Source organism: Musca domestica, unplaced genomic scaffold, assembly GCF_030504385.1.
Source record: "Musca domestica strain aabys unplaced genomic scaffold, Musca_domestica.polishedcontigs.V.1.1 36, whole genome shotgun sequence".
Taxonomy (NCBI): Eukaryota; Metazoa; Arthropoda; class Insecta; order Diptera; family Muscidae; genus Musca; species Musca domestica.
The window spans coordinates 4,997,307-5,008,712 of NW_026712318.1; the positions used below are offsets into that span (position 1 = coordinate 4,997,307).

Below are 11,406 nucleotides of genomic sequence, written 5' to 3' on the forward strand. Positions count from 1 at the left end.
AGAGGCCATATAAAAATCGACCAAGGCGATCGGCCGAGAATATCGCTGCCGTACGAGCCAGTGTTGAGAGGTCCCCAAGAACATCCCAAAAACGCCGTTCTCAGCAGTTGGACATGGCTCGGTCCACCTTACAACGGATTATTCGCATTGATTTGCATTTGTTCCCGTACAAAATTCAATTGACGCACAGAATGTTGTTTGCGGACAAGCCTCGTCGATTGGAATGGGCCCAAAGAGTGGGTCCGTCGAATATGGGCAACCCTGTATTCTTACCCATATACTTATTTTTCTCTTCTTTTCTCTCTCATTTCAGATGTCATTGGTCATTGTTAAGACATCGGCAATAGCGATTTACTCCAGCAGTACCACTCCAAACGTATTTCCAATTAACAATAGCAACAACAATAATAACAACAATAAAGCACAATTAAGTGATTTATCACATTTTCAAGCAACAACAAGTGAATTCATTACCACAAGACCGCAAACATCGGCACTGAGCGCCGCTAACTACGCTCGAGGCGCAAATAAAGCCAATACCACCGTAACCAATCATATCATACGAACGAACATCATCGTAGGAGGATCACGAGATTTTGAGGAGCCAAACGGAAAAATGCGTGCTAAATTACAGCAATTATTGCAGCGTGAAAAAGACGATGAAGATGAGGAGAAAAGACAATTGCAACAAGACCATCAGCAGCAGCAACAACAACAACAACAACATTTGAGCGTGCAAGAAGAACTGCAACAACAATTTCAACATGCAATAGCTGCTGGTGAAAATGCATATTTACTGGAGCGTATTGATGCTAATGGAGCTGGTGCTGGTGGCGGTGGTGGTGGCAGCTCTGGTGTTCATGAACAGCCCATTTATGGAACATGGAGCACGAAAGCGAAACGACCTCAAGCTCCAGCCAAGTCTAGTGCTGCTGGCTCACCACCAGCAGCAACGGCAGCCTCCTCAATGCAAACTTTAATTGGTGAGGTGGAGGAGCATTTCCATGAAAATCACAATTATGGAACGCATCATTATGAACGTTTACCTAGACGTTCGTCGACCATGACACCTGTCAGGCGGGAGTTACACGATCAAATACCCCGGCCACCAAGGTTGACATCCCGTCAGCCGTCATTGGCAAATCGACGACAATTCACTGACACCGCACAGCCGAATCCACCTACTCGCGATGACTCAGCCAATAGCCAACCCATACCTTTCCATTTCCCCTATGATGGATCCTTGCCGGAGGAATTTAAGAAACATCAGCAGAGCGAACGGGCAAGTGTGGCTCCATTTGACGAGGTCAATAACATCCAGGATATTCTACAAAAGTTGACTTTGGGAGGGTTGGCCAGCACCAAAATGCCCTCACTGATGATGATGCCTTCGGGTTTGCACATCTCGGGTTCGTATAAGAACCTCAAGTCCAGTGGCATTGCAAACTTCTTTCGCGGTAAACGTCACAAGAAACAAATTCCCTTCCCCCAACCCATGCCAATGTTCAATGGCTATCAGCCACAGATGATGGGATTTTTGCCTCAAGCTCCATATCAGTCACGCATAGCTCTGGAACAGATTTATCCCTTTAAGCCGCGATCACCCAGTGACATTAATCTATTGGCTATACAACAACAACAGCAGCAACAACACCAACAACTCAAGGCTCAACAAATGAAAAACAACAAGAAATCAAAGAAAGGCAAGAAGCCAAAGGATAAGGATAAGAAAAATCTCCTCGCCAGCTCAAATATATTTATGCAACACTATCCGTATGCCACTGGAGCTCCGGACATGCTTTATCCCACCATGTTTCCACCCCTGATGGCAATAAACGTGACCCAAGCCCCTGTCACGCTGACAAAGAGATTACCCTTTAAATTGAATCTGGATATATTCCCCATTCTGCCACCCTCCAGGAATCCCAAGGCTGTATCCAGCTTGGCCATGGATGAGGCACGTATAGTCTCATCAATGAGGCCACCTACCATGATGCGAAATCCCTTTTTGGAATACTATTCCACTCCCATGACACCAACTGTTTCGTCCCTGGGTTTCTACAATCCCTATGGAGCGCAAAAGCCCTACAATAATCACATACGTTTCCCGGGAGCGGTGCAAGGGGCCCAAAGCAATAACATGCAGTTTGCCTACAATGATCAGTGGCAAAAATATTTACAACAACAAAAACAGCAGCAACAACAACACCAGCAGTCATCACAACAGCATATCTATGCTAACTTACAAAATGGCGCCCAAGGTCATCAAACTCCATTCCTACCCATTGACTGTGATCCTGCATTGCAACCATCCGGTTCGACATCCTCCAATTCCCTTAGCAGTCCCATAATGTTACACCTCAATGTATTTCCCAAAAAGAAGACGCCCCTATCATCCCCTCTCCCTCAAACATCTACTAATCCATTTTACAACAGTGGCGGTAATAATAATTTACATCGTTCCACAATCCATGAAGAGGGTGAAGGTGATGGATTAAATCACGCCATTGAGCCACGTCACCAGCCCAAGGCATTGAACATTAGCTCCCAAACATCCATAGCACGTAGTGACACAGCCGCGAACAATGATGCTCAACGTGATCTAGTGGATTTTGAACATCCCATTGTGGCGGCAAATGACATCTCAGAATTGCCCACTCCAGCTGCCTTAATTGGTGGCCAGTCAACGGAGTCATCATCATCATCGTTCCAGGCAATCTCATATTATGATCACAATAACAATTCAAATGTCACCAACATTCCCATCAATGGGCCAAGTGACAACAATGGCGCCCAAGCCAACTCCAACCACAATAGCATGGAACAAATGGTGTCAGAGGCTAAAACTGCTTCCCTATTTCGTTTTCCCGTTGAGGATCTGATACAGTTCCAGGTCCACGATGCAATGTAGGGATAGGGGAAAAAGGGGAATTTTTCGATATTTTTTCCTTTAAATATTTTTAGTTGTAGTCTTCAATAATAAACCAAATATTAATTTAGTTTTTATTTTATGCCGCAGTTTAGTTGGTAATGAGTTTTAAAAAATTGTTTTTAAAATTTGCTGCCAACTATTCTGCTGTGTTATATTTCCATAAAATTTTTACACATTTAAGATTAAAATTTCTAAATATATTTTTATAATTTTTTTTTTTATTTTTTTAATTTATTTTTATTTAATATATTTTTTTATAATTAGTACGATACAATAAAAAAAATAAAAATACAAATTTGTTTCAAATTTTTCATAAGTTTTATAGGGAACGGCTAAAACAAACTTATATTACGCTGTGCAATGCAGGAAATAATAACAAGAAAAGCTCAATAGATAGGTAGAGAAAAAATTGGAAGACACTTGTATTGGCGTTTCGAAAGTTCACTGAAAAGTATCGAAAATATGGGGGATGGGGTAAGTTTCCCCCTCCACCACATGTTGAGACGTTTTCATATTAAGATTACGTAAAATCATTAAATTTAAGGTATATTGTTCCTTCGGCAATATTACAAAAACAAGTATAAAGGCACATCCTCGCATTGTTATCAGTATCGTATTGTAAAATGCTAGAACTCCGAGTAATCTCTGGAACCTTCAAAACATATCGAAGAGAGGAAACTTTTCTATTTTTACTCTAAAAAGTTTTTCCTGAAATAATTTTTTGTGTTGCCCACTGTAATTTCCAACTCATACTTCGTTTTCACTCAATCATATTCAATCAACCATGTTCGAAGGATGTGTATGGCCGTTATAAAGGCCTTTAATACACATTTTAGCTTTACGCCTAAAATTATGCTTCACTTTATAATGTCATAATGGCAACGACCGTACAAAACCATTCACAATGGTTACAACTCATTTAAATGGTTTGTGCATAGAATTGAACTAACAATGTGATACATATGAATGTTTGTTAAATTATCTAGATGGCGCTTTTCAAAGTAATTTGTTTTTCGTAACTTCTACCTCATGGCCAAAGAAGCAAAAAATCTACTATAATTCGTTCAAAAAGTCCTTTATCGAAATTATAGATTTCGTATGAATTCCGTAGTCATTTTTATACCCCAAACCACATAGTGGTAAGGATATTATGTATTTGTGCATTTGTTTGTAACATGGAGAAGGAAGCGAGATAGACCCACAGTTACTTTAGAGCATCTTCCTAGAATCACATTCTGATTCGATTTATACAGTCCGTCTGTCCATGTATTTTTGTGAACAAAATGCAGGTCGCATTTATTTTACGATTGGGATGTAATTTTGCAAACAATATTTGTTTGGCCCAAGACCGAACCCTTTTAAATTGAAATTGCTGATAATGGGATCAGATTTAGATATAGCTCCCACATATTTTCAACCGATTTCGGGATAATTGTGCACCAAATGGCTCATATAAGTCCAAAGGACCTGTATTTTGGTACATCCCACCAGTCTAGAAGCAAGTAAATCAAATTTGGAGAAAATCGGTTTAGAAATTGCTATAGCTCCCATATATATGTTTTATCCGATTTGGGTTCTAAGTCCCTCACATGCGTAATATGTGCTCCAGATGAATTATATTTAGTACCGGAGATCATCAGACTCTGCTCGAAAATACCTCTGTCAAAATTTTATGGAGGTCGGTTCAGATTAGGATAGAGCTCCCATATATTTTTTTTTTTCGATATCAGATTTATTGTTAACCAAATGGCTAATATCAGCCCTAATGGACTGAATTTTGGAAATTACAACTGAAATCATCCCATAAACCAGTACTTCAAATTTGGTGTAAATCGGTTCATATATAACAGATTTGGATATAGCTGCGATATATATCCTCAGTCGATTTCGGGTTAATTGTGCATCAAATCAGTCCAAATGACCTGAATGTTGGCACATCCGACCGAATTAAGTCTAGAAGCAAGTACATCGAATTCGGAGAAAATCAGTTCAGATATAGCTATAACTCCCATATATATGTTTCATCCGATTTGGGGTTTTAAGTACCTCACAAGCGTAATATGCACGGCATAAGAATGATATTTGGAACTAGATAACTTATGCATCTCGGAAATATCTCTGTCAAATTTTATCGAGATCAGATCAGATTAGGATACAGCTCCAACATATATCTTTATCTGATAACAGGTTTATTGTCCATCAAATGGCTAATATCATACCAAATGAACAACATTTTGGCAATCCCGAGTGAATTTGGTGAAAATCGGTTCAGATATAGCTATAGTTCCTCTATATGTTTAATCCGATTTGGCGTTAAAGTCCTTCATATGCGTAATATGCACTCCACAAAAATAATCGTTCGTACTAGATAACAGATACAGCTCAGAAATAAGTGTTGAAAATTTTGGCGAGATCGAATCGAGTTAGACCCATAGTTCCTAATCGGTCAAAATTTAGATATAGCTCCCATATATATCTTCGACCGATTTGCCTCTATTGTGCACCAAATATTTAACGTTAGCCCAAATAGGAAGAAATTTGGCACATATAAGCAAATTGAGTCTAGGACTAGTGTGTCCAATTTGGTGGAAATCGGTTCAGATATAGCTATAGCTCCCATATATATTCTTCATCCGATTTGTTAAATTTCTCCTCCACAGCCGTAATATGCACTTCGTAACAACGATATTCAGAGAAATATATCAAATACAGCTCAGAAATACCTTTGCCAAATCTTGAAGACATCTGTTCAGATTTGGATAGCTCACATATATTTTTATTCGATTTCAATTTTATTATATAAGCCTGGATGGCCTGGAATTTTGCCTGGAAGAGAATGTATCAAATTTAGTGAAACTCGGTTAAGTTTTGGCTCTAGGTTCCATATATATGTATCATCCGATTTTGTATTTCAACACTATGCACAACAACGATATTTGGTATCAATTATCAGATACATCATAGAAATATCTCTGCTAAATTTTATAGAGATCAGTTCGGATTTGGATATAGCTCTGACATATACCTTCATCCGATTTCACATAATAGGATGGATTTTAATGAATATCGGTTCAGACACAAATGTCTCCGTCAACTTTAGTAGAATACGGAATTATACCTGATTTCACGATCATAGTTGGTATGTTTTAAATCTCATGAATTCCCTATAAAAACATTTATTTGTTATATGTAGCTCTCCTATATATATTCACAATGGTGAAGGTTATCAAAAAAATCGGCCCGGCCGACTTTCTTTTTGGTTTTCTATGCTCTTTTTTGTATCTACTTCATTTTCGTCCTTTATTTTAAGATTTTTTTTACTGACAAGACAACGATATTTTGATGTTCTTATGGTATATTTAACCCTCCTTGGGTTACGCGTTAAAATGTTGATGCTCAAATTCATATAATTTTAAGGAGATATATAAACATATATTTTAATAATAATATCTCTTGATTCAGGTTTCAGACATTTAGGTTTGCTACAATCGGTAAATTGCATTAATTGGATAGTCATATTTACTTTAGTGTTCATATCTGGCCCCCAAATCAAGATAGGATGTCAAGCACATATCCAATTTAGAAGCATCATTACAATGCCAGTATATTATTTTATTGTTTCTACCATATACAAATTTACCTGGCTCTATCAAAACGTGGTCATTAAAGGGTTTCATAAATATATCTTTGTTTCTTAAAAAGTTGTGTGATAATTTATCCAACTACCTAATAGTTATGTTCTTTATAAACCAAACCATGTCAACATTGTTCATTTATGCCCAACCGCTAATTTATCGTTGTAAACGTGAATAAATGAACATCTTTCGCTTCAGAAGTTTGTAAATTTCTTGAGACTCACATTTCTACTGGATGGTAAAGTGGCAAAGGTACATCTAACTTTTGAATATATCAATTGAATGCTGTATTTCATTTAAAGCCACGCACCATTCCCTATAACAATCTCACCCAAAACACAAAATTGCCATTTTATCCGACTAGTCCACCAGCTTAACAAATTCGTAGTAAAATGCTGTTGCAGCAGAAAAGCACGTAAAACTGATGCAATGCCTTCAAATGACTTGAAGTGTGGACTTTATTCTTACATGTAAGAATGTGTATGTATGTACAAATGTTTGTATATTTAAAATAAAACATATTTAAAACAAATAAAACATATATTTCTATATTATTTGCCGTTAAATAATTGAAATATTTTGAATTTTTCCTTTCTGATATTGAAGTAACAGGAAAATAAGGTAATATCAAAGAAAAACTCAACAGCTCGGTGAATCAAAAAAAAAAAAAAAAAAAAAAAAACTCAGAATTATTCCATAACGAGTTTTGAGAAATCTTAGATGATGTTGATGCATATTTATACCCTACACCACATAGTGGTAAGGGTATTATGTCTTTGTGCATTTGTTTGTAACATGGAGAAGGAAGCGAGATAGGCCCATAGTTACTTTTGAGGATCTCCATTGAATCACTTTCTGAGTTGATTTATGTATGTCAGTCCGTCGGTCCGTCCGCCCGTTTGTGTATTCCTGTGAACAAAATGCAGGTCGCATTTATTATCCGATTGAGATGAAATTTTCCAAACTACATTTGATTGGCCCAAGGACGAACCCTATTGAAATTAGAAATATTCGGTAAAAATTTAGATATAGCTCCCATATATATCTCCATCACCAAAAGTGTAATATCAGCCCGAATAGTATGGACATTTGCACATACAACCAAATTAGGCCTGAAAATAAGTATGCCAAATTTGATTGAAATCGGTTCAGATATAGCTATAGCTCCCATATATATTGTTATTTTTGTCCTCCGCAGCCGTAATATGCACACTGAAACAACAATTTTTGGGGAAATATATCAAATGCAGCTCAGAAATACTTTTGCTAAATTTTATCGAGATCGGTTCAGATTTGGATATAGCTCCCATATATAAATTCGTCCGATGTATCTTTTATTGTGCACCAAACGTCTAATATTTGCCCAAATGAGATGGATTTCGCCACATGCGACCTAATTGAGTCTAGAAGCTAGTATGCCAAATTTGGTGAAGATCGGTTCAGATATAGTTATAGCTCCCATATATATTGTTAATCCGATTTGTTATATTTGTTACCCACAACCGTAATATGCACTCCGTAACAACGATATTCAGGGAAATATATCAAATACAGCTCAGAAATATATTTGCCAAATTTTATCGAGATCGGTTCAGATTTGGATATAGCTTCCATATCTATATATCTTTATCTGATTTCAAACTAATTTTGCACCAAATGGGCAATACAAGTCCGAATTTAAAAGATACAAATGCTTCTGCCTATTTAATCCTTTGAACTTTAAATTATAATTATAATCATAGCGTGTATGAATAAATTCTCCCATAAAAATCTTTTAATTGTTATATGGAGCTCTACTAAATTAGCAAAGTGGTGTAGGGTATCATAAAGTCGGCCCGCCCGACTTTAGGACTTTCTTCACTGGTTGTATTCTATATCCTTGTTCCCGATTATTTATTAATTAAGTAGTCTATTAAGAAGTTTAAAAATTGTCTTTATTGACACTCGAAATATAGCAGCGCGGTCGGCAAACAAACATACTTAGTGAGAGCATGATTTCGTATATAGCTTTATTTGTTTCAAAAATGATTGTAACGGCTTACATTGACATAAATGAAGCACTGGGTATGCCACTTTAACTTGAAAGTTATGGGTGGATTAAAAAATAGCTTAGTGTGAACAGGAAACGTCTTTATAAAACATTTAAAATTAGTTTAGAAGTTATATTCAGCCGAAAATTGTTTAAAGAATATTGAAAATAGAGGTGTATTTTGAATTCGTGCTAAATATTGTCGTCAAAAATCAATGTCGTGGGAATGTTGTTAAAGAGTTAATTTTTAAAAAAAAAAAAAAAAAAAAAAATCATTAATCCTTAGTCCTTGGACATAATATATTCTTCATTTACACAAAAAGTGTCACATTAAAAAAATCCACTATGCATATTTAGTAGAGCTCCCGTAACAAGAGAATTTATATGAAGTAGATCATACACCCTATCAATATTTGGCTTTGGAGCAGTTATAGTTTGGTTTCAGAGGGAACTAATATATGGGAGGCATATCCAATTCTGAATTGATTTTCACTAAAATTGACGGAAAAATTTGGCAGAGGTATTTCTGGGCTGCATCTGATACCAAACATAATTTTTGTGTGGTGCATATTACGCTTGGGAGGGACTTTAAACCCCCGATTCTGATAAAACATTTATATGGAAGCTATAGCTATATCTGAACCGATTTTCACCAAATTTAAAGTACTGGTTTCTAGGATGAATTCAGTCGTAATTGCCAAAATTCAGTCCACTTGGGCTGAGATTAGCCATTTGGTGCACAATAAACCTGATATCGGATAAAGTTACATATATGGGAGATATATCCTAATCTGAACCGATCTCGCAGAGAGGCATTTTTGTCCAGACTTAAACACCACATCGGATGAAACATCTTAGCCGACCTCGATAAAATTAGGCAATGGTATTTCCGAGCTCTATAAGATATCTGGTACCAAATATCATTGTTGTCGAATACATATTACGAATGTGACGGACTGAAACACCAAATCGGATGAAACAAATTATGTGAGCTATAGCACTATCTAAACCGATTTTTTCCAAAGTTGATGTACTTGCTTTTAGACTGAATTCGGCCGGATGTGCCAAAATTCTAGATATTTGATATCAGCCATTTGGTGCAAAATTAACCCGAAATCGGTTGAAGATATATGGAAGGTATGCCTAAACTTGAACCGATTCTCACCAGATTCAATAGGGTTCGTCCTTGTTTGGAAAATTGTATCTCAATCGGATAATAAACGCGAACTGCATTTTGTTCACAAAAACACATGGACTGGCAGACGGGCGGACAGACAGACAGATTGACATGCATAAATCCACTTTAAACTACAAATACCAGTAAGACTATTTGGATAAGGCTGTAACATTAAAAAAAAACATACAGTGGCTTAGGCCGCTACCAAAACGGGAGCCTCTATAGACAATTTTGGATTGTCATCTACCAAATCTGCTAAAATACCAAATTTTAAACAATTTCGTGGCTAAATATGACTAGGATTATCGAAATACCGAATATCAGTGGGTATCGTTATATGCACTCTATAGGTAAACGTGGAAATAAATATTCAATGTTCTGTCACCGGATCTAGAACCAATTTTTAGACATATTCGAAACAAAAATGTGGCAAAGATCATCAAAATACCGAATATCGGGAGGCACCGTTATATGGGGACTATAACAAAATGTTGACCGACATATCTCATTTTCAATACCAACCACACATTGTTTTGCCAAATTCTAAAGCCCTACGTCATATAATATGGGCTGTATGGTGATTTGAATAGACAGGCGGACAGACAGACGGACATCGTTAAATGGACTTAGAATTTCATGCTTATTATGAATATATATACTTTACGGGGTCAACAACGGATATTTAGGGTTGTAGGATATAATAACCCCAATATCGAAACCTGGTGGACCTCCAAAATACCGAAAATCGGGAGGTACAGTTATATGGGGACTATACCAATTAGAATATACTTTATATATACTATACTATACTTGAATAAAACATCATTCACCTTTCAAGAACCCCAAACGTCAAATTTAAGCTGATTTGTTTGGAAATCGTGGCAGAATACTGCTAAATACGAAAAATCTGGCTATACTTGAACATGAGCCAATTTAGCCCTTTTTCAATACCAATTAGCCTGCAAATAATATAAACCTTCGTGACAAATTGTATTGTGGAGGCTATAAAAAGAAACAAAAATACCAATTTCGTGATTCTCTTGAGGGTTGACCAAAATATTCCTCGTATTTTTATCTGCAATATTGCCGAAAACGAAATATTTATCCGAAAATTAAAAAAAAAAAAAACAAATTAAGATGGGGTCTTGCCTCCTCCATTTAGGTTATGTTCTTGCGATGTAAACATTCAAAATGCCGATATACTAATCTTCAATATTTAGACATACTTTCATAGTCTACCGGATTTTCTGTGATAATTTCATGTAATTACCAAAGACTACCAGACATACGAACTAGTACAAATCGTCTTAAAATTTACGTTAATAAAAAATATGTAAACTTAATAAGGTCTTATTAAATGACTATTTCGATTTCGAATAAGTGGAATGGAGGTTATAAAAATATTTGCACAAAACGAACTTGTAATAATCTCCTCACTGAGTCTGGGTAATTATTTTCTTTTCTATATCAGTTACATATTTCTTACAACATTTCTCTCCAATTGCCTCCTCTAATCACTTGGAAATATGTCCATATGGCAGCACTGCCCCGCAGAAAGAGAGTCAGATAACGTTTTTGTATAAATAAAACTGTTTGGGCCAGAGAGAGACGACTCAGTAATACACCACTAAGC

General features: G+C 36.4%; 1 protein-coding gene across 1 annotated transcript; it reads left to right on the forward strand.

Annotated features, from left to right (window-relative positions):
- The first annotated feature begins 251 nt into the window (after positions 1-251).
- On the forward strand, positions 252-2,911 carry LOC101890324 (probable basic-leucine zipper transcription factor N). Its single transcript, XM_020037216.1, has 2 exons — positions 252-263; positions 314-2,911. The coding sequence occupies exons 1-2, from the start codon at positions 252-254 to the stop codon at positions 2,909-2,911; spliced, it is 2,610 nt and encodes an 869-aa protein (XP_019892775.1).
- The last annotated feature ends 8,495 nt before the right edge of the window (positions 2,912-11,406 follow it).